The sequence below is a fragment of the Crinia signifera genome, chromosome 2, assembly GCF_055691185.1.
Source record: "Crinia signifera chromosome 2, ASM5569118v1, whole genome shotgun sequence".
Classification (NCBI taxonomy): Eukaryota; Metazoa; Chordata; class Amphibia; order Anura; family Myobatrachidae; genus Crinia; species Crinia signifera.
Genome location: NC_139218.1, coordinates 185,570,276 through 185,594,811, shown reverse-complemented (window position 1 = coordinate 185,594,811; position 24,536 = coordinate 185,570,276). Strand labels below are relative to the sequence as shown.

At 43.4% G+C, this 24,536-nt stretch overlaps 1 protein-coding gene across 2 annotated transcripts in view; it reads left to right on the top strand.

Annotated features, from left to right (window-relative positions):
- Positions 1–24,536, top strand: part of AHDC1 (AT-hook DNA binding motif containing 1) — a 112,584-nt gene that overhangs the window by 48,741 nt on the left and 39,307 nt on the right. For both annotated transcript variants that reach the window (XR_014470410.1, XM_083173325.1), the window contains exon 2: positions 20,550–20,682. Coding sequence is in view for 1 of the 2 variants with exons in the window: in XM_083173325.1 (XP_083029451.1) it covers positions 20,550–20,682 (133 nt within the window). In the remaining variant the exon portion in view is untranslated. The remainder of the gene's footprint in view (positions 1–20,549; positions 20,683–24,536) is intronic.

Genomic DNA, 24,536 nt, shown 5'->3' with positions numbered 1-24,536 from the left:
ACTGACAAGGCAAATGTTAATAACACCTGGACAGTCATGCAGGAACAATGGTCCTCTTCCCTGCATTGACTGATCAGAAGGTAAGGTGCTAGTGCTAATAGGTTGGCACCTCCATCATTCATCAAAAAAATGAGGGACTGGATTTGGTGGCAGCTGCTGTCATTCAGGCTATTAGCCATACTGCGGAGCTGTGACTGGGAGGCAAGGCATAAGGGGCAGAGCCATGAGAATGTGGAAAACAGGATGTGCTGAACTGCCACGTCTATAGTGCTTACGGTCACTAAACCACAGCTTCGTGCTACCACCAGGGGCGTAACAAGAACTTCATAGGCCCAAAGCAAAATACAAAATGGGGCCCCCCCAGGGAGCGAAAAAAGGACAGCTTCAGGAAGATAAAGGAGGGATAGGGATGGGGAGAGAGGGCGGGAGGGCAAGAGCTGTGGAAAGAGATAGAAGGGACAGCAATGGGGAGATAGAATGACGGACAATTATGGGGAGAGAGGAGGGCCAGGAATGTGGAGAGGGGGTAACAGGGATGAGGAGAAAGAGAAAAGGAGGGACAGCGCCACGGAAAGAGAGGAGGGATAAAGAGAGAGACAGAAAGAGGCACCGTGATGGGGAGAGAAAGGAAGGACAAGGATGGTCAGAGAGACAGCGAGGGATAGAGACAGAGCAACATAAAATACATAGTTGTGCAGCACTATAATAATAACTGTACAGCCCCCCCCCCCACACACACACACAAAAAGAAAGACCTGCAGCTGCCAGGCTGCACTGGCAGCACCCCTGGGAGCCGAGGCGCACAGTTTGGGAACCACTGGTCTAGTCTGAAAAAAAAGGTTGGTTACCCACTGACTGTTAAGCGCCAGTACTTGTGCTCATGAGGTAATTAAGTGCCACTCATTTTACCACCTTGAATATGTGCCAGCATTTAAGACATCCTCTCTGGACTACAAGTGCAATCGGTTATATGCTTATTGGTGCCAGAATGTTCTATTTCTGAAGCCATTTACATGCTTTTTCCATTGTTTGGAAGACATGTAAACAATCTTTTTACCCCTTGACTCATTTCCTCCCAACTTCTGCACTCCTTTCTCAATGCTTGCTTCCACCTCACTTTTACCCACCCTCCTCCTTTTAAAAATTCTCTTGTTTAGAAAATAAAAACTCTTTGGATCCTGCCTCTCAATTTATTGATTAATACCTCTCCTTAGTGTTCGTTCTAGCACCCGCCAACTTTGAAAATCCGTGCAGTTCCTGTTCCCTGCCTGGGGTGTCGCTGCATACTGTGGTGTTTCTAGCACAGGTCTTGTTTGCATATCAGTGCTGATATACAGACCACACTGTGCTAGAAGAACTACAGAAGACAGCTTCACACCAGGCAGGAAAGAGGAACTGCATGGGTTTTCGAAGATGGCGAGTGCTAGAATGAACACAATCTCCTCACATTTGCCTTTACAATCTTGTAGAGATTTGTCCATTTACCTTGCCTCAACATGCTTAATCATGGATTTAGGTCCATTATTTCCAGGGGAACCATGTTTACTAAAGTCCTCAATGGTTGTTTTTTTTTACCATTGATTCTGAACAGGTGTTCCATTATCTTCCATAAAATTGTAGCTTTTGACACTGTTGACCACACTCTCTGGCTCCGTTCTATTGCCCTCTAATGGCTTTCCTCATACCTTTTGTAACTGCTCTTTCTGTATGTCTACTTTACATTCTTTCTGTTGATATTTCCCAAGGCACCATCCTTTGTCCCCTTCGTTCTTTCTCCATCTCCTGCTCCTTTGTTTTACAATACCACCTTTATGATTATTCACAAATCTGCTTCTCCCTGACCTTTTACTCACCACTATTTTTTCTTCATGTCCTGACACTTTAGCACTTTCTTAAACTCTGTATGACTATGGGAGGGTATACAATGTTCACCAAAGTTTCTGCTGGGTGGAAATATCAGCCTGTAGAATCAGCTCTTTGAAAAGCCAAATCTGCATTCGTAGAAACAGCCGCCACTTTCAGATAAATGGCAATTTCCACATGGAATCTCGGTTCCACTTTTCCCATTTTTGGATTGTTTCCGAAAGTCAGAAGAAATGAAAAACCGTTTCAAAATTTGAATTCGATCTATTCTAGGTAAAAACTGTTGTTTTTATTGTTCCTCAAATCCCCTGCGTGTTTCAGCCTCACCTTCTCCAAATGACTTACTCATGCCCTTATCTCCAGCCTCAAAAGCTATAACCTCAAACTCTTTTCTAACTTTTATTCTCAAAAGTATCCTTAATACTACTGGTCAGCTCCTCACCATTGTTCCAACCTCTCCCTCATGGTTTCCCATTCCCCTACAAAATCTGATTCAATGTCCTAGCCCTTAATTCCAAATAATTCCCGTCCCTCCTACATCTTCAACCTCTCAACTCATGCTCTCACCCCCTTTCCACTCATACATCCAAGGCTACTTCTGTACTGTTCTGTACTATGTTTTCATTGTAATTGTCTCTTGTTTGTTTGTTTGATTGTTTGTGCTCGATATGTTTATGCAGCTCTATTTTTTTCTGACCGGCTGGTGGTGTTTTCCTAATACCCCTTTCACATCGCACTTTTAAAACGGTAAATTGCCGTTTTTTTCCCTTTTTTAAAACGTTTAAGCCTGCACTGTGAATGCACCACAGCCGATTTACCGTTTAAAGTTAACTGGCATTTCGAACCGTGTAAAAAGCAGAGTCCTACACGGTTCCTTGCCGTTTTTTGTGCAATGTGAATGTGTACAATGCTATGCATTCACAGTGCAGGCTTAAACGTTTTAAAAAGGGAAAAAAAACGGCAATTTACCGTTTTAAAAGTGCGATGTGAAAGGGGTATAAACCGGTATTTAAAACGGTAATCTGCGGCAATGTTAAGGCTCTGACCCGTTTTAATTACCGTTTTAAAATACCGGTTTTTAAAACGTGTCGGCGATGTGAAAGTGGTATTAGGGTCTTTACTACTGAGTGATGTTTTCATTGGTCTCAAAATAGCGGACCCTTTTCAACTGAATGGCCTGCACCTTATCTTAAAAACTCTAGATCCCAATTTCCCCAGTTTTTCCTCCATATTATTTGGGAAGCTCAATCCATATTAAATGCAGGCCCTGATCATAATTGTTACATCGTGTTCTGCATGCATGTAGATACATGTTTATCCATCATAAGAGTTAACATTGATTTGGAGCGCAGGAAAGTTCCGCCAATGTATAACTTCTTGGTGAAATTCATGCACAATACGCCACATAGTGTTTTTGTTGTAGCAATGCAATATTTTGTTACAAGTGAGTTTTTTCCCCCACACCTTGGACACCTCAAAACATCACTCATTATGTTCCATATACAAAGTGCAGATGAAGCACAACGTTTATGCTGCTCTCCCACTGCAGACCAGTTTAAAGTACTGGTAATCTTAAATGGTATTTAAAACGGTATTAGCATTCCCACTGCAGCAGATTACCGTTTTAAATACCACTTAAGTACCATTCCCATTGCAGTGAACCGTGTAAAATGTAGAGTGCCTAACCCCCCCCCCCCCCCCCCCCAGTGTAAAGAGTGCCTAATCCCCCCCCCTTTGCCCCCACCTCCCTTCCCCTTGTACTTACCTGCACGGGGATGCAGGGCAGTGGGGAGGCAGCGGGGGTCCAGGCAGTCCCCAGTGCCTGATGAGAACTAGTAGTTCTCACTGCGCATATGTAATGAGTGCACGTGCATAATAATGAGCCGCTCATTACATATGCACATATGTAATGAGCGGCTCATTATTATGCACGTGCACTCATTACACATGCACAAAGTGAGAACTACTAGTTCTCATCAGGCACTGGGACTGCCTGGAAGCTAAATAACGTTTAAGAGGCATTCCCACTGCCTCTTAAACGTTATTTTAACGTGTAGGACTCTGCTTTAAAGAGTGTCGTTAATGTGGCATTGGTGTATGAGGACACATCCATACATATGCCTTTGTTGCTAAGGCAGATGGTATGGTCCAAGACACATTCAGGGCCGATGATCTTGGAATTGAAATATATGTTTTCATAAAACTTGGGATACTTGCAATTCATTGTTCTGCTTGTGAGGTTATTTTACTGTGTACTTCTGGTTTGCTCTGCAATGTAAACTATCGTATTTGTAAGTATACAAATTGCCTGATTTAAGTAATGGATACAATTTGACTGTGCTAGTGTAATACACTCAGAATTTTCTCTGTTGCAAAAGAAAGTTGTTGCTTGCTTTCAAGAGGTGGAATGAAAGTTTATCGAGCCTGAACTCCCATATAAAGTGACATACACACTAGATACACACGATCTGTTCAATTTGCTCTTTTGGAATGACAAATGAAGTGTGTATGCACAATTGTGCACACCCACCCCACGCATGCTACATGGGCTGGTTGTGCTGCACATCCAGTCAGACCATGTCATATCCACGGCTGTTCAGTGTAATGATGCATGAAACAAGGTTTATTACATTGTAGTGTGTATAGCCAATCTCGCATGGTTTGGAGCTAGGGTGGCCAATCCCGGGATCGGCGGGATCCCGGGATTTGGCCCCCAAAACGCTGGGATTTCAATCCCGGGATTGGAGTTTCCAATCCCGGGATTTCGGGATTAGATTGCGCATGCGCGCAGTCTAATGCCGGGCAGCGTCTGAGCATCGCTCAGACGCTGCCTGACTTGTCCCGGCAGCACTGAATCCCGGGATTGAAAAAATGCCCTGGGATTGGCTTCCCTATTTGGAGCATAGAGTTCATTCTAGCACCCTGTACCTTTCCTGCCTGGAATGTTTCTCTTCTGTGGTGCTTCTAGCTTCTTTCTGCTGAAATGCAGATAACCACAGCAGAGAGTGACACCCCAGGCAGGAAAGTGAAACTGCATGGGTTTTGTAAGGTGCAGGGTGATGGAAAGAATACTAGGTGCGAAGGGAATTTGTCCAGGCCATCATTCTGGTGAGTACCCAAAAACATTGTACAGAGACCCTTGTACAGCCATTATTGTAGGGTGCCTACAGGCAATGCCCCATGGTTACAGATAGGTAAAGGACATTCTCTCATAAAAATGTTGCTTCCAGGTTTACTGCAGCTGCATCTAAACTACTTACAATTACCCAAATTGTAAATTTAGTAGTTGTAGTTCTACTTTTCCAAGGTTACAGCACATATTGAGTTACCTGCATTTGTGGAACACCAAATCCCAGCACACAAGATTCCTAAGGATAAGGGAGGGGGCTGTGCATTGCAATTACATTTTTCCTGATAAACAAAAGGGAAATGCAGCCTTAAAATTGTAAATGAAATGATGCAATTGGGGGCTGTGTGTGAGGTGGGTTGGAATAATGTTGCAAAGGAACATTTTTGTCCTGAGCTCTACTTGGTTTAGAACCATCCCTGGTACAAAGCATCCTTTCCATGTTTCTGTGACCTCTTGACATTTTTTATTTCCAAAGAAAGTCTGATTATTCACCTCCTAAAGTTCTGTGTACTATTTGTTTCTTTGATCCATAAGTAAGCACTTTTGTGCAAATTCATGCAGCTGTAAAGAGCAGTTGCTGCTGCAAAGACTTGTACCCACATTATCATTGCATATAACTAGCTTGAACCCCCATAGTTGCGTGTTGACTCTGCTGGCTGTGAGAATTTGGATAATCTGTGGTGTTGTAACGATGACAATACCATGTTCTCATTGCCGCCCTTGCGAAGACCCTAGTTTTCCATGGGGCACAGATCATTTCAGCGCATAGATCCCCTTCACACTGCATCTTATGCCCGGGAAATTCCCGGGTCTGCCCCATTTACACTGGTTCCTGGGTCTGCCCTCCGAACAAGTGTGAGGAATCGAAGAGCAGCTAATATTGCCTGTTGAAAGAGCAGCTTTGATTTTCCATACGGGCACCACCGCTCTCTTCCTCCGGTTGAGATCATGCACCTTGGAGTACTGCTTACAAAGTACTTTAAGGGTTTTATGGCTGCCACTGTCAGACAGTATTTGATATGTTGTAGTACACTGTTGAATCCTTGGCAGTGCCAGTTGTTTGCTTCTTTATTTCCTTCTCTCCTCTCACAGCCAGCATCTCCAGCACCTCCTCATCCCTCCAGTGCACCAGGTCTCATCTCTCTGCAGCATTAAATGGACATCACGTCCCCTGATCTTCCCCAATCAGCTTGCTTTTTCACCTCCTGTGTGAAAAACCCTGGTCGTGCCTGTTCACAATGGCTGATACCTGGGTAATTCCCTGGAATAACCCTGCAAAAAACCTGTATGCAATACCCGGGGCATTACACCCGGGAATTTTACTCCTACCCATTCACACCGAGACGCAACACAGGTAATTACTGCTTGCCCTGGCAAATTCCTGGGTTTTTGCAGCAGCGAGAACGGGGTATAATACCCCTTTTACATTGCGGCAAAGACCCAGGTTGGACCCAAGTCAGCGTTGGTGTAAAAGGGGCCAACTCAGGTCCAGTAACACTGGTCTCCTACCCAGGTCCTGGCCAGGGTTGAACACTGGTTGGACCTGGGTCGTTGGCGGTGTAAATGGTCCCAACCAAGGTTGGGACATACGGGTAGCACTGTAAGGACAGCAGCCAGGAAGCATACAGGTGGGGGTGTTGGGGGGAGCACATGGGAGTTTCGGTCTGCTGCTGCAGGGGAAGGGACCGGGGTGAGCACATGGGAGATGCTGCACTTTTATACCGCTATGTGTCCTTGAGCACTGAATATAACTTTTTGAAAAAACATTTTACAAAATAAACCAACCAACATTTTTCAATGCTAACTTGTCAGGTTTACACTGAACCTGGGTCAGCCCTGCTTTTCCCTATGGATGACATTAAAATTGTCTATTTTAGGACTGATAAAATGCCACCCAACCTTCCCTCAATGATTTAAAATAAAAATGAAAAGACATGACTAGTTAGCATTGAAAAATGTTGGTTTGTTTATTTTGTAAAATATTTTTCAAAAAGTTTCTATTTAGTGCTCAAGCTCACGTAGCGGTATAAAAGTGCAAATGTGCTCTCCCCAGCCCCTTCCCCTGCAGCAGCAGAGCGAATCTCCCATGTACTCCTTCTCTCCCCCCCCCCCCCCCCCCCCCCCCCCCCCCAAAAAAAGAAATTAACTAATTATACTGCAACCAATTATCCAATTATGATTTCTGTGTGCACTGCCCGTATCCTTCCTGGCTGCTGTCTTTTGCCACTGCAGCACACTGTGGAAAGGCGTCCAGCGCTTCTGGTATCCTTTCAGCACTACCCGGATGTCCCAACCTGGGTTCGGACCATTTACACCGCCCACAACCCAGGTCAAACCAGTGTTCAACCCTGGTCGGGACCTGGGTAAGAGACCAGTGTCACTGGACCTGGGTTGGCCCCTTTTACACCAATGCTGACCTGGGTCCATCCTGGGTTTTTCCTTAGTGTAAAAGGGGTATTATATGCAATGAATTTACTTTGTGGATTTCACAGTTGCATCAGTTTTGTTCAGTTGAAATGTGTATGATAAAACATAGGGCTCACTGTACAGCTGTATAAATTTGCACAAAAGTGCTCAATGCCAGTTTGCCATTTCCAGCAATAAAGCGCTGCAGTAGCAGCACATCACACCCTTCACACCTAATTGGTTTGATCCGATAGTGTATACTCTACCGCAAAAATCAGATAAAAAATTGCCTTTATTTTTTGTCTGTATAAAAGCACTTTTGTGTTGACTTTTGGTCATGCTGTGATTTTTCTACAGGATGATTGAAAATTTGCAGTACACACTTTTGTTTCAAAAACTGTGCAGGAAATGGGATAACTACTTAAGATTAAAGATGGCGCCCATGTTCGGCCCATACCCTAAAAGATAGCCCACCTCACCCATACCTGTATTCAGTTTTCCATTTCCTTCACAGTTTTTGAAATAAAAGGGTTTAATGCTACTTTTGGATCACCCTGTATTTTATATATACTTAAATGAATATTCACCCAAAAAATGCTCTAGAACTGTAGACACAGGCATTTATAACGATGGAAATGCTCCCTGTAATAACCTGTAGCTGTGACTACAAATTCTAGATGTTTCCATCCCTATTATTTAGGTAGACCATTATCTGTAAGACTGGACACTACAGAGAATCTACAATACAAAAGGGACAGAAAACACTGCGCCGTATGTTGGAAATACGAGATGTGTCGCCAAACACATCCAATGAATACAGAGAAGCCATGTGTTTGGTTTGTTGGCTGCATATAGTTGCTTGGCTTTTAATATTGGAGATTAATATAAATTGTACAACTAATTCTTTAAGCTGAAGACATAATTAAGTTTATTTTTGACAACAGTGACAAGTATTGTTATCCTGCACCCTGAAATATAATAATAATTATGCACCCTTTTAAAGGTCGGTGGCAGCATCTGGACACTTTGTCTTAAAGTTGTTTTATGGATAGCCAAAAACTTAAGCTCAGCATTTAATCTAGTAGCACTGTTCACAGTAATAAACCTTGGTACCTATTGACCATTGTTCAACGTTGGCAAAGTTTTTGCGGTTTAGGCTGATTTTAATGTAGGAATAGTGGTATAAAAAAAATTGAGATAATATGCCGGAACCTATCAATGTTTGGCTTCTGTATGGTGTTATGCCCAGGTTATTTAAAGTTGGCAAGGCAATTCATATGGCAATAAATTCAGTCAGAAAGTCTGTATTTGATAGTGAATAGATAAAGGTTTAGCTAAAGAACAGTAGACAGTGTTGTAGTTAATGGTCAGATGAAGGCATGCATCCCAACAAAGTACCTCATCCCATGTCTGTGGTTTTGTTTTTATAGTTTTGATTATTGATGATGTTGTGGTCTTTTGTAACTATGTTTATATCCCAAAAGTAACACAAATATCTAATTAGCGCAGTGGTTCCCAAACTGGGTGCCCTGGACACTTGCAGGGGTGCCTTGTACAGGTTGAGTATCCCGTATCCAAAATGCTCGGGACCAGGAGAATTTTGGATAACGGATTATTCCGTATTTCGGAATATTTTAATATTTCAATTATGTATTTTGAAGTATCTTGCATTTATGCTGTATAAACACATAATATACACACAAATATATTTTATTACCACATAAAATACACACAAACATATTTTAATTGTTCAAAAAACAAGGTTTCAAAACGTGAAACAAAATGTGTGTACTATCTCAGCACTGAATTTGAATGCCAAGCAATCATTGTCTTGCACATATATAGTGCCAGTTACATATCATGTCCCCAGTGATGCTGTTACATATGTGCCCAGTGAGTTTTTAGCAAAAAAAAATTTTTTTTTCACTTTCTGGAATGTCCGTATTTCGGAATAATTCGGATAACGGATATTCGGATACGGGATACTCGACCTGTATTAGTCTAGGACTAATTTATAATGGTTATGGGCAAAGCAATAGGCAAAACTGGAGTTGGTGACTGCCAATCATGAAATATGTTGCCAAACAAAGCTGGTTCCTCACTACATAATTTTTTTTTATTTATCAACAAACTTTTGACCTACGTATGCCGTGAAACATATTGTAATAATCTAGTGTGCCATTGTTCAAAAAGGTTTGGAAAGCACTGAATTGGCGTTCTCTTCAACACAACACAATACATAAAATTAAGATGCATTTTGGATACCCAACTGTATGGTGCAGTATTGTAAGAAACAGAGGGCAGTGACTAATTGAAGGTGATATGAGGGAAAGTAACCAGCATAGCCTAGCAGTTGATATGCCACATACCATGATATACCCCCAATAGACAATAAAATATCACGGAAAGATACTAATGAAATTCATGGGGAACAGTTAGGATGTCGACCAGTGAAATCTCTAATTTTTACAGCGCTTTAGGGATGGGTTACAGTTAGCTGATAGATGTCATCTTCACCATCACATTACCATGCTGGCCACTGGTGGCTCTGGACTTGAAAACAGGTATGTCACTGCTAGACTACCAGGAATGTATGGTCAATTTATTTATTTACAGTTTCTTATATAACGCACACAGATTCCGCAGCACTTAACAGAGAATATTTGACCATTCACATCAGTCCCTGCCCCAGTGGAGCTTCCCTACCACATGTACATGCACACACAGACATTGTAGGATACATTTTTTTGGGGGGGAGCCAATCAACATACCAATATATTTGGATTGTGGGAGGAAACCTGGAGTACGGGGAGAGTATACAAACTCTGCACAGTTAGGGTATTGAACCCATGACCTCAATGCTGTAAGGCAGTAATGCTAACCATTACGCTATCCGTACTGCCCATGGTCAATGTAATTATGTCAACATTAAGACCCTTGCCACTGGACCAAGTGGAATTTTTGGGGTAAATTTACTAAAATGGGAGTTTTATTGCAGATGGGATTTTGCCCATAGCTACCAATGAGATTCCTATTTATTTAGTACCTCCTAGAAGTTAGCATTTATTGGTTGCTATCGGCAACATCCTATCTCCAATAGAACTCTTATCTTAGTAAATTTACCCATATACTGCATGGTCTACATGCCAAAACTAGCCAGGAGGGCATAAAAGAACTGTATTGCTGATATGATGATTAAAACATTCAATTATATCAGAAGTGTTACGTGCTTTGGGGTATACTATGAAATTAGAGGAATAAAGATACTAAGGTAGAATAGTCTCAGTGCTAACACTTTCAACAGGGCTTTGTCTAGGGCTGGGCAAGCTTGAGGCAATGGCTGCTCAAGACAGTATTTCTTGCTGTCTGCATGAAATACTGGTGAAAATGTCCCTCCCAAAATGGCCACAGACTCGGAAGACACTTTTGTAGGCAGTGGCCATTTTGGGAGAAACTTTTAGTAGAGGCTAAGAGTTGAGCGCAAGAAAATCTGTATCATGTATTTTACCATGAAATTATGATTGGCAACTCTTTTATAAAATGAATGAGTCTAGGAAATGCAAAATGTAACCATTTTACTTCATGCCTGTGACTACAGCGGTAAATATCTCCCATTGACACATTGCAGCTTATGCTAGCACACTGCTATACTCTGCAGCCAATAGGGTTCTGCCACATCTACCCCTCCAATAGCTAGAGGTAGGTTAGCAACTGTTGAGGCTATGAGATATGGAAGAGGACTCGGGTATGTTCACTTTATTTTTATTCAGCTTCACCAGTGTAGTGAGATCAGCTCAACTATGGTATCACCAAAATATTGTAGGCCTTCCCTGGTGGCATACAGTCACATGCCTGAATGTGCAGAGAGTGAGATGCCCATTTGGACCTTCTTTAGATTTTTTGCACTTTATGCATTTTAGACTCAACCATCTAAGCTTGCACCAGCCACATGCTAGGAGCAGAAACTCTGGTTTCTCTATCTGGCCTCCAGGATGAGCGACTCAGCCACTGAGTATGCAACCAGTGGCACTCCCATTACAGGCTCATGATAAAGTTCATCTCTGGGCTATCAACCAATACACTTCTGAAACACTGCATCGTAGTTGGTTCTGTTACTGTACCATGGAATGAATGCACAATGTGACTTTTGCACGTTTGAAATATGTGTGAATCTCAGCATAGCTTCTGACTTAGAATTAAAAAAAATCCACACCCCATTACTGTGGGAGAGGTCTCTGGCTGTGTGGAGCAGTCTAAAATGCATTTAAGGGCTTTGTGGGAGAAGTCTCTTGCCATGTTGGACAGTCTTAAATGCATTTAAGGGCCTTGTGAGGGAGTTATGTGGAGTAAAGGCTCAAACCATTTTAGATGTTACACTTACCCTTACATACCAATGGACTCAAAAAAATGTTGTTAGGACCCCAAGGATTTAGAGGTACAGTATGGTGGTACCTATTTGTGTGAATGCATACAAATAAATACTGATCACCCATATTGTAAATGTTCTGCTGTATGAGAGATGTACTACAATATTATACCCCTTTCACATGGGATACGGTCATTGGGTCTACAGTATGTTCGTAGACATGGGTTTAGGTCGACATGGGGTTTTTCACTGTTTTTTGAGCCGACATTTGCCGACAGCCGATATTTCATGCCCTACCATCCACTAGGGCGTGGTGGCAGAATAAAATAGTGTGCCGAGCGCAGCGCGGCACCTTGCCCCAAGCATATCGAGCGATGTTAGGGCATGTCCATGGCGACTGTCAACATTCGGGTAAAAAAAATGATGGAAAACCCCCATGTCGACGTAATGCTGGTGTCGACCTGTCTACCTAAACTCTTGTCGACCTAGAACCATATTGACCTAACAGTGTCGACCGAATGCTTGTCGACCAACATGCTGTAAACCAAACAATCCCAACCCTTTCACATTGCAGTGCTGAGTCCCGGGCCCGACTCTGGTACGGCACTTTCACATTAAGGGCGGGATGTACTAAAGGGAAAATGCGGTAAAACGGGGGTTTTACCGCATTTTCCTATGTACCATTAGCCGTCCGCCCTGTCTCCGCCTGGCAGGGTATCGCCACTCTCTGGGTGGCGATACCCTATAGAAGCCTATGGGCTTCTATCGCCGCCTGCGCGACCCCCCTCCCATCCTCCATCGATCTCCTCCCCCAGCAGGTGTCACAGCCGGGAGGACATCCGGCTGCAGGGGGGAGGAGGAGACGCAGGGGGACACTGACAGCCGCCGGGATGTGACTGAGACCCCCACACACCACATTACAGGTATCGCGGGGGTCTCCGTCACCGCTAGCCACATATGTTAGTACATATGCGGTAGCATCGCGGCGGCTGGCAGGCGAAGGGTGGCGATGTATAATAATAATAATACATCCCGCCCTAAGTGCCGGTCATCCATTATACAGAGGGTTTAATCTTCTTCTAACCCATGTATTGCCATATTCAACTACCCAGGTTGTAAGCTTTGGTGCTTTCACAACACACATTGACCCGGGTCGACACGTCACAAATGTATTTGGTGTTTATTTTGAAATGCTTTCTCTATTAAAAGCAAATCTCCTAAATTAGCTTTTCCTAGTCCCCTTCTAACTATTACATTCAAATTCTGCTCCGTTGTGCCACATTGGGTTTGTGTGCGTCTGGTACTGGAAATGGGTTATGGAAATTCATTGGAGGATCATGATTATGATGACAACTTTAGCTGTTAAAATGCTATAAAAGTCCATTTTCAGAAATGCGCTTCCATGGCTTTGTTCTCTGTATCAGAGCGATCACTGGCCAAGTCAGCTATACTGGAGCCCATCTGCTCTCTATTTCGAAAGCTCCAGCAGTATAGCCATCTCTAGCTGTCAGAGTCCGAATCACTGAACTGATTATACTGAGAGAGGTCAGACTGTGAGAGACCATTCACTGCAGTGTGGCAATGTGTAAGCCTTTCCTGTCAGCTCTTTCCTGCCACAGAGAGATCTGCGAAGCTTTGCATCATAGAGCACCCTACAGAGCGTAGCTATGTAACACTTTGCTTGCTGAGCTCTGTACAGTGCAGCAGAGTACCTATGGTAACACAGCACCTTGGCAGCAAGAAAACACCCCTCCCCTGTCATATGATGTCACTGTCAGCTCTGGGGAGAATGTGACCTTGTCACCTTCCAGCCAGAGACAGCTTGGAATAAAAGCTTCCTGCACACATAATGTGTCTATAGATGTACAGCGGCTCTCAGAGCTGTACTAGTATCAGGAAGGAAAATCAATCCTCTTTACAAAATGCTCCTCGCACTTGGCTATATACTAGTCTGCATACTATGCGTAACCCAAAAACGTGTTACATGGATATAGTACAAGTGTGTGCACAACCTTTACCTTTGCCATGGTGCATGTATTTTAGGTGGCCATTGTGTGTTCAGTATATTTATTTTTGGCTTATGTTAACAAAACCTGGTGGTAGAGGTGTTGTGGTCTTCACACAGCTCATTTTGAATTACCCCAGGCTTTTTCTACACTTTTCAGAAGACTACCTGGTTTTGTGGCTTTTTTAGTCTTTTATTTTCTAATTTTTTTTTTTTGTACTACATGTATTCTAAACAGCAAGTACCTGTTTTGGACCGCTTTTAGTAGGGGGACGTAGTCTGCTGTCTTCAAATGCAGCTTCACAGATCAGCTTGATAACCTCTTTAATGTAGTTAAGCCGGGTCCAGTGCTTTCACACTAAACCTTGGTAGCCCATTATACAGATGGTGCCCTTTCTTATAACCCAGGTCGACCCGTGTTACAAGCTGTGGTGCTTTCACACCGCACCTCGACCCGGGTACGTACGTTGCCAACCCAGCAATAACCCTGATCAGAGATGCTATGTGGTAGATCACATATGTAAGCTGTTGCGAGATGCCAGAGAAGAGGCTTTTCTTCTTATGGGCAATCCCACTAATTGAATACCTGCCTGTGAAAATACAGCTCTTGGTACACCTTTGTGCTTTATGTAAAGAGTGGATTGAGGTCTGTAGTAAAAAAAAAAAACCTCTAGGTTTGCATTGAAGAGAAAAGATGCAATATTAAGTGGAAAGAGGCTGATGACCACATAGGTGTGTAGGTGGGATACACAGCCAGTTGTAAAAGGTTTCTTTCTTTCCTTCAGAACTTATCATATGGTATTGATTCATTCTTTGAGTGCCTACGTTGCGGTGAGAGATATGCAAAATAATTTGGCGCAGTGTTTAACAAAATTTAATTGAATTGACTTCAGATCATTTGCCAGCAATAACTAGTGATTCATATAGGATTAAAAAAATATATACAAAAAATACATATACAAAAACTTGCCATGTTGGTAGGAGAAATCTATGTATAAATTGGAGTTGAACTTTTTCTGTCTTAACATAATTCTGAACTCTATTCCACCATCCAACATGTTTATGCTGGTTCTCCATAATATTAGGTATATGTTCTCCTGGTTAGTTTGCTACTGTTTTTTCACTGTTCATTTGGATTTAATTTTTCCAGCAGACCTTCCATATCCATACAAAGTGCTTCCCCAATATAGCAGGTCCCTAGCAGTCTAAGGGTTAATGGTGAGCACTCCCCGTTCGGATGTCACCGTGTCCCCACTGCTGTATGACCCACTTCCACATTCGGTATCCAGGCAACATGCTCCTGCTCTTTCTGCCCTACCTCATGTAACGCCCGGTACAGCGGCATCCTGTTAGAACAGAGAGTGGCACTGAGTATCTGTACAGAAAATGCACACGCTGAGCTGTATAATGATGCTGAGTATCTGCACACCCCCTCTCTGTTTGTAGCTGTGTATTTTATCTGCCTGTCTGACAGATCCTGGATCCAGCGGGGAGCAGCTAATCTGTGCACACAGGAGGAAGCAGATAAATAAAGGATGAGAGAGACAGAGGAGACAGGACAGACAGGAGAAAGGGAGGGAAGGAAGGAGTTAGTGTGCAGGCCTTTGTAGTGGGAAAAGAAGTAAAGCGAGACATCTGGTGGAAAGAATAGATTGTTCTGTTTTCTACATTGCAGAGAGATGTGATCACTTAGCAAGTAGTGTGTTGCTTCTTAAAAAACCAATACTCCATGGTCGCTGTTAATTTATGAAAAGAATCAAGAATTTCTGTATCTTAATTATTTTTCAAATAATTTAGAAACATAATTGTATAAACATGTACCCCAAACAAATAATTACAAAACTTCTACTTTATTTCAATAGTGTTTCTCTCTGTACACACATTTAAGGCTGTTTCAAAGTTATAAAGACTACAGACACCTGTACGAATAAGTCCTCATACACTAGTGCTGCAGTCAATCCAAAACACCCATTCCTGGTGCGCAAGATCCTGTCAGCTTGTGCCGGGCATTATATTTGCATAAAAATGCAGCCAGGCAGTGCAGAGAGCCAGACAGAGGGAGCCCAGTGGCAAAAAACTCCATGAAAATGATTTGGAAGCCACTGATTGACTGAGTTTTTAGCCAATCAGTGACTGCCCATACATTGCCATGGCTTTTTTATTTTTTTTTTATTTTTATTTTTTTTTGCTGCTTGACTCCTGGCTTCCCCAGCCTGGCTCTCTGCATCCCAGGGCCCCTCCACCCTGCTCTGGGCTTCACATAAGATTTATCTTACAGATAGGGCCGCTCATCTGCTACGCTGCGCCATTCGCAGCACACACTCGCGCATCCATATCCTGACCCAGATCGCCTTCTTCCAGAAACCTGCAGATGGCAGTCTGGCTGAAACAATGAGTGGCCCCATCTGTATATGCAGCCCGTGCTTCGGGACAGGCGGTATGTCAAACACATGAGATTTGGTCCACTTTATCAGCCCGATCTGCCAGAATCTGGTCAAATAGGAGCAAATGCCGCTATTGTATGGGGGCCTTTAGTAAACTGCTTCACAAGACTGCTCATTTGTTATGAAACACTTGTGTATCTGCATGTGACTGGGTCAGAAACTGAAGTTCTGTGATGCAGCATTTGCTGGGGGGGGTTTCACTACAAGCAGTGGTGTTCTTCAGATACATATTCTTCTGTTGCACATAGATATACAAGTGTTGCATGTTAAATTGGAAATGCTGTGTAGTTGTATCACATTGCAACTAAAACACATTCAGGAGAAAAATACCCAAGACCACTTGGCACAAATCATTCTCACCAGGCATCTCGTGGTGCATTGAGGACACATCTGTACTTGTACCAATAGTAGATATGTGCCAAACTCTCAAAATACCATTAAAATGAGGGTTTTTTGCACTAAGCGCTTTCCCTACAATAATCACCTCATGCAGTGCCACTAGTACATGTAAGTTTGCCCATTTCATGCACATTTCTCTAATTTAACATAAGGAAAATATCCTTAAACACAATATACAAATTTGGAATTTGTAGATTTTTGGCTCTGAAGCCGAAGTAATGCAGATGTCTGTATTGTACTTTTTATTATTTTGAGTTTTTATTATTTTGGCTTGCTTCATGGGGCTTGTGTCCCTATTTTAAAGCGTTTAGAAATCAAATCAGTTCTGGGACTGTATAATAAATACAGGCCTCATCATGGACACAAACGCCAATCCAGATACCAGTTAAACTTATATTAAGAATGTGTCCTTTTAAGCCCATATTTCTCATTAACGTGGAAGGTCTGTTGTAAATTTTTAAGGCTAAACATTCATGCACTTATATTATGTAAAGAGGTACACAGCCTACGTTCCCAAAAACTATTTTGTCACTTAACATGTGATAATAATCTGGCTGTTCTTGATCTGTTCATTTAGGAATTGTTCTGAATTCCATATTAGTTTCACATACTAGTGGCCTTTGCGTCTTCTATTGTTTACGCTGCATACACATTGGGGCAGATGTATTAAGCCTTAACAAGAGATAAATGCAAGGGTGGTAAAGAGAGAGAAAGTCCAGCCAATCACCTGCTAACTGCCATGTTACAGGCTGTGTTTGAAAAAAGACAGCAAGGAGCTGATTGGCTGGACGTTTATCTCTCCTTATTACCCTTGCATTTATCTCTTGTTAAGGCTTAATACATCTGCCCCACTATTTGTTGTGCACTCGTTGTACCTTGCGACTACTGTAATATATATATATATTTATTTTTTTAGAGGGTTGAAGTCTTTAATGGTGGGACAAATGCGTATGCAAAGAATGGGTACTGCGTGAGTGCACGCAAGCCACAACCTGATTTGCAGGCTGCTGGGATTTGGGGGAGGGGGAGCTGGCCAGCATTTATGAAAACAAGGTTGTCAGGGGAGTGGTGAGGCCAGGGTCTACTTCTTCAAACATAGATTGCTGGCTCCGACTAAGCAGGTCCTGCTGTCAATCTGAGTAAATTGATGCTAGGACCATTGCGATAGTAATCCGATGCTGCATCTTCGGGCACAGCACTTGGATTGCAGATGCTGTCGGATGTGTCTTATTCTTACAGGCTCCTCCTTCCGCATTAGCATATTAGTTGTAGAGTTTTGCACAACCACTTCCTTGTGGCTGTACAATACTGTACAGCTATGCGTTGGGCCCATTACTCACTGCCTGGGCCCATTACTCACTGCCTGGGCCCATCTGATCTGCTGTGTGTCAGATGGGATGATGCGATGTGGAGTACCACAGGCATCATTAAGGATGGCTCTACAGTGTGTACACAGGACACACAATAACACCATCAGAAACACTGTAATGGGGCATGCTGGGATGTGTAGTTAAAAAACCGCTTGAGGGCCAAAGGTTCCCCATCCCTGCCTTTAAATGAATGTGAATTTGTCCTCATGCATTAGCATAAAGTTGTGTTTCTTTCCTTCTGCCTTTGTTCATCGCTACCTTATATGTTTGGGCTATAAATATAATGCAAGCTACTGTTGGAGAGGTCTTAGGACACATGACTGGAACAGAAAGGGTTATTCTGTCACACGCTGCGCTCAGGCAGGAAAGAGGTTGGTCAAAATGCCAAAGTCTGCAGGGCTTTCTGGCTGGAAAGGGAATGCTTTGCCAGGATGTGGTTCCCTGGCTGAGTGCTTTCTGCCTCAAAGCATTCTGGGAGAAGGGCAGCTATAATTAGTCCTGTGCCTGGAATCCAATGCCTGCTCCCTCCTCTCATCACTGCACCATCTGTCTGCCCTGTACCCTCCCCCAACACATACTCAGCTACCACACTTCCTGATGTCTGACTGTATAGGTGTAGAACCCATTTTCTACACATACATTGATAATGTAAATATGAGTATTCAATATGCTTATGTTTACTTCTTGACACCTCTATGTGTGTGTGGAAGGCCTCTTATACTGCATGTTGTCTCTATACACAAGTCTGTATGTTTTTGGTGATGTCTTCTTTCTGCTTTTTTGTTCTAACTGCCCATGTCCTCTCAATTCTCCTTTTCTCATCTTCTGCTGTCTGTTCATTTTTTTGCATACATGTCCTTTCCGAGATGATGACTCAATTTTTTTTTCTCTGAGGCCTTGTCTTCTATGACACAAGGCATTTCGGATGGTGTAATGGTTAGCATTACTGCCTCACAGCACTGAGGTCATGGGTTCAATACCCACCATGGCTCCAACTGTGCGGAGTTTGTATATTCTCCCCGTACTTGCGTGGGTTTCCTCCGGGTACTCCGGTTTCCTCCCACAATCCAAAAAATATACTGGCAGGTTAATTGGCTTCCAACAAAATTAACCCTAGAATGTCTGTGTGTGCGTGTGATAGGTAATATAGATTGTAAGCTCCACTGGGGCAGGGACTGATGTGAATGGTCAAATATTCTCTGTAAAGCGCTGCGGAATCTGTGTGCGCTATATAAGAAACTGTTAATAAATAAATAATAAATAATAATTTCATGGGAGATGCATGGCTTGTCCATTTATAGCCCTGTTTTGTTATGCCATCTTCTTTATATACATCTATAACATGTATAACTTTATAACATGTTCAAACGAGGGAGTCCTCATTAACATTGGTCATGCCTCAGTTCATTCTCCACTTGCCGATGCCGGGTTCCCGCCAATATCAAATCACAGAAAATAGATCACCCATTAATGTGTATTGTGTACTGTAACTATCTGCTTCTTGTGGCTATGGTCCAAGTATTGTTTGACACAGTAAGGTTTTCATAGTGTATGTTGCTGGAAATGCTTTTGCATTACTACATGAAAGACCACGGAGATATGTCAGTGTGGCAGAGATCAGTGATGATTAATTTAGCTTAATGCATACGGTTAAACATTACATGTGCTCTGAGTAATTCAAATGGACGGACAGATGTGCTGTCCATGCTGAAATCTCTGCATATTCCTCATAAAAACATGCATGCTTTTTGTGGGGAAAGGAACCCTTCTATGGCACGTGTGGCAGGTGCACACTTCTTTTCTCTGGCTATAGGCAGACATGCGTGCACACACACATCACTGGGCTAAGCATGCTAACAGCACATAGGAATAGCAGGCATTGTACAATGCCAACATGTAGGGAGGGTGTAAAGGAGGAGAATGGGGAGTGGAGTGATTTGACAGGTATAGAATGGAAAACAAGACGGCGACTAGGATAAATGATCCTGCATATAGAGGCATATATGTTTTGTAGTCTGAGGTGAGTTAAATGGTAGAACGTTGGATGCAGAGAAAAGCTTAAAGCCTTGAGGAAAGGCGTGAGGAGATCATGGGATTAAGTTGAAGAATGGAGGGGGGAGAGCATGTAGCCCTGAGGTGAGGTCTTGTGTCAGTGTATGGAGGAGAGAGAGAGGCACATTATATATACACACTCTGCTGGATACTGCGATACAGATAACAGGAAAGAGGGAGAGAAGCAGGAGCAGAGAGACAGCAGGGGATAGAAGAGTAGAGGAAATAGGGGGAGGAAAGGGAGGGAGAACCTGGGAAAAATTGGAACGTGGAGAGGGACACGGAAAAACTAAACAGCCAGAAGGGTTTGAAAGGGGATGTGGCAAGACAGGTGAGGGGAAATCCTGCATTGTGACTTGAACCTTACCTAAATGTAAAAACTATCGCATATGGGTATTTACATGAAAAGCAAAGTCAGTTAATGTAAGCTGGGTAATGTTTTTGCAGCTCTCACATATGACAGCACTTCCGCATGAAGACGCACATACCTGATTTCATATGGTCTCTCTTGCAGATGTCAGTGATGCTGGCCTTGTTCCTCCAACCCTGGAAAATGGAGACACACCTGCTGAGAAACACCCTCCACACCCAAAGGAGGCCGAGAGGGGCCGCAGAGTGACCCTGGTGTGCAGACACCCGCGTTCAAGGTGAGTGAATTTTCCATGAATTTATGTATCACCGGTATTTAGTGGCAAATATTTTCAGTATAGCAATATGCGTTTAACGCTTATAAAACTAAGTAATACTGTTCCATCTTTGGCATTATGGACAATTTGATGCGCATGTGGGTCGCATTTGACTGCACTCTACCCTGCAAAAGGAACTTAATTTACTTTTAAGGCCCCCATATATTAGCCTGAAGTATCACGTTTTACCTTAATTTTGTAATACGATGGTATCTTATGTGATCCCACACGATAGTGTTCACTCTAGGAATTTTTTTAGGGCAGGGTGCCCGAGCACACATTGTGCCGCACACCGTAATGTCCATTACACATTGTGCCGCACACCGTAATGTCCATTACACATTGTGCCGCACACCGTAATGTCCATTACACATTGTGCCGCACACCGTAATGTCCATTACACATTGTGCCGCACACCGTAATGTCCATTACACATTGTGCCGCACACCGTAATGTCCATTACACATTGTGCCGCACACCGTAATGTCCATTACACATTGTGCCGCACACAGTAATGTCCATTACACATTGTGCCGCACACCGTAATGTCCATTACACATTGTGCCGCACACCGTAATGTCCATTACACATTGTGCCGCACACCGTAATGTCCATTACACATTGTACCGCACACCGCAGTGCCCATTACACATTATGCCGCACACAGGGCAGTAACTGGCAGCGGCCCGGGACACCCGCTGCTACCCTGGCTCACATGTCGGGTCTCTGCATAACTAATACCCCCTTTGCACACTGGCAATGGTTTCTCCAGCTCGGAGGAGTGTGGACTCCCAGCTGCCACAGTCTATATAAGCTCTCCCTTGCATTTTCGCTGCATGCATGCGGTGGAGGGGCTGTACAGGCTCTGGCCTGCTGTTTTAGCAGGGCACTGCTAAATGGGCAGGGCACGATTTGGCCTTTTAAAATTGGGCAGTGCCCAGCTCCTTGCTAAAACAGCCTAGCATGGACACTATGATATATCCATATTGTAGCAGTGACAGTCTACAGTTCCAATCTGAAGCGCACAAGACAAGGCATTTGATCAGAATCCTAAGTAAATGACATAATTTAATTCTTAAGCCTAATTCACACTATACAATACATCTGACAATGTTGTAATCTGCAGTGGATTGCCACTGCAATCATACCGTATTAGGTGGTATGCGTTTGACAGTCAATAGGTTGACTGTTATTGGTCGACAGGCAAAAGGCTGCCACTTGAAAAAGGTCGACATGGTCAAAAGGTCGACATGAGTTTGTGTTAAAAATTGAGTTTTTCATACTTAACTATCAACTTAGACATAGAGCAGCGTTCCCAACCTTTTTTCTCTCCTATACCCCTTGATTAGGCTTTTCATTTGAAATATCCACAGTACTTTCGAGTGGATTGGAAGTGAGCAGAATGTATGTCCTTATATATAAAGGATTGGCGGAGGAGTAAACAGGTCCATCTGTGTCTAGCCGCTAGCTGTGTATGGTCTCCAGGGTTTCCACTAACGCCATGTGTGAGGGCAGCAAGGGAAGCTCCCAGTGCATTGCTGGTCAGGCAAAAGAACAAGGGGATGCTGATGATGCTTCCGACAGATCCGGAAGTGCTGCAGCGTGGTTCATCTCTAGGGACTTCTTTTTCTTCCGTCCTTACCGATGTTATTTTCGAGTACCCCGAGGGGGGGGGGGGGGGGTGTAGTATTACACGAGATTGGGAGCCACTGACATAGAGGGATAATATAAGTGTGTGGAGTGTAGCGAGGCAGTGTGCCCAAAGCATAGCAAGCGAATACCCCTTTCACACAATCCTACATTCCCGTATTGGGCCCACAACTGGCACTGGTTTGTAAGGTTCCTGTGCCAAAATCCCGGGAAAATTTGGCAGCATTTCAACCCTGCTAGGAAGCAGGGTTGTTCCTGGGTTCAAGCCGGGGTCCTGGCCGGTGTGAAAGGGGTAGGGGTACTCACCCGGGTTGCCGGTCCTTGGTGCATGCGGTCAGACGGCGGGCGCAGATGACAGGACAGGTGGCGGATGAAGATGACACAGCTCTCTGGCGCCCTCACTGCAGAGCTGTGTCATCTGCGCCTGCTGCCTGTGTGGAGTCCCCGGCCTGACCGCATGCACCGAAGACCGGCAACCTGGGGTGAGTACTGTCCACTGCCTTCGCCTCCATCCCACCTCCTTCCCACACCAGAAAATGCAGGGACTTCTGGTGTAAAAGGGGCCAACCCGGGCATTGTCCCTGGGCTGTATTCCGGGGGTCCCTGCATTTTGGTGTGAAAGGGGTATAAGTTTGCCATGCGAGGGGATACAGTACACTTATATGGTGACCAGACACCCTAAAAACATAAACACTCATGTCAACCTATTGCTTATGTCGATTTTGTGACCAGGTCAGCCTTTTGTTTGTCGACCTGATTACTGTCGACCCTATGACCTTATACCCAATCAGGTTTGTACCCATGGTTATATGCATACATTTGGGTAATAAAAAAGACTTATCGGTTATAACTTATCACCAGGCATTTTAAACAAGCATTGCAATATAAAGTCTATACAAAACTGGACTGCAAGTGAAGGGCCACTTGTTAGCCATCACTGACCTAAAGAAGTGTAAATTTGCTACAGAAATTCCATCCTAAAGCCACATTAAAAAAAAAAAAAAAAATAAATAAATATATATATATATATATATATATATATATATATATATATATATATATATATATATATATATATATATATATATATATATATATATATATATATATATATATACATACATATACCGTGTTTCCCCGATAATTAGACCTACCCCGATAATAAGCCCTACCCCAGATTTTGGACGCTGGTCCAAAATAAGCCCTCCCCCGAAATTAAGCCCTATCATTTTCCCCATGTGATTTGATGTACTCCATATGTGTAGCCCCCGCTGACTCCCGCTGACCCCCGCTGCCCTCCGCTCACCTCCTCTCACTCACAGAGTTTTCTTGTGTAGCCACTCCTCATGCAGCAATCCTTCCAGCCTGCACCTCCCCTCCTGGTTCTTGTAGATGAAGTTCAAGGTCCCGTACAGCCGCTCAGCTCCCCTCCCGTAGCGCCTCTCCGGCTTCTCCACTATCTGGACAGCACGTGGCTGCCGCACGTCACTGCTGTGCGCCCCGCGTCCTCACTCAGTCAGCCGGCTTGCACTGCCGCCAGCCAAGCTGCCAGCCACACGATAAAACAGCCCAGCTCAGTCCTGCACTCTCCGAGCATCAAACGGCAAGTATTCTCAGCCTTTGGCTCCCTCCAACACTCTCCGGCTAGGGCATTTGCTTTTTTTTTATCAGGATGTATTGTATGTAACATGGAGCATCTATTAAAATAAGCCCTCCCCCGAAAATAAGACCTATGGTCTTTTTTGAGGAAAAAAAAAAAATAAGACAGTGTCTTATTATCGGGGAAACACGGTACTTCCTAAGTTGGTTACTGCCCACACTCTGGATTAGTGTGCAGATACTTAAACTGTTTATTTGTGAAAATGTACTTTTAAAAAAAAAAAAAATTAGACCAAAACAAAGTGCCATTTAATTAGCAGATTAATGTTGCAAAGATATATAAATCAGCATTGTGCTTTTTAAGGAAAGCTTTATCTCATTTACTAAGGTGCCCATACATGTGCAATGGTGGGGGGCGTTTTGAACTTCAGGTCAAAACGCATTGCACGTTTACATTGAACTGTGCTTTTATATGGGATGCGATGCAATGTGCGCTCCGGCACATAGCATATTACAAACTACAAAAGTATGTGCAGGCAGTACCTTTTGTACTAGATCGTATAGAA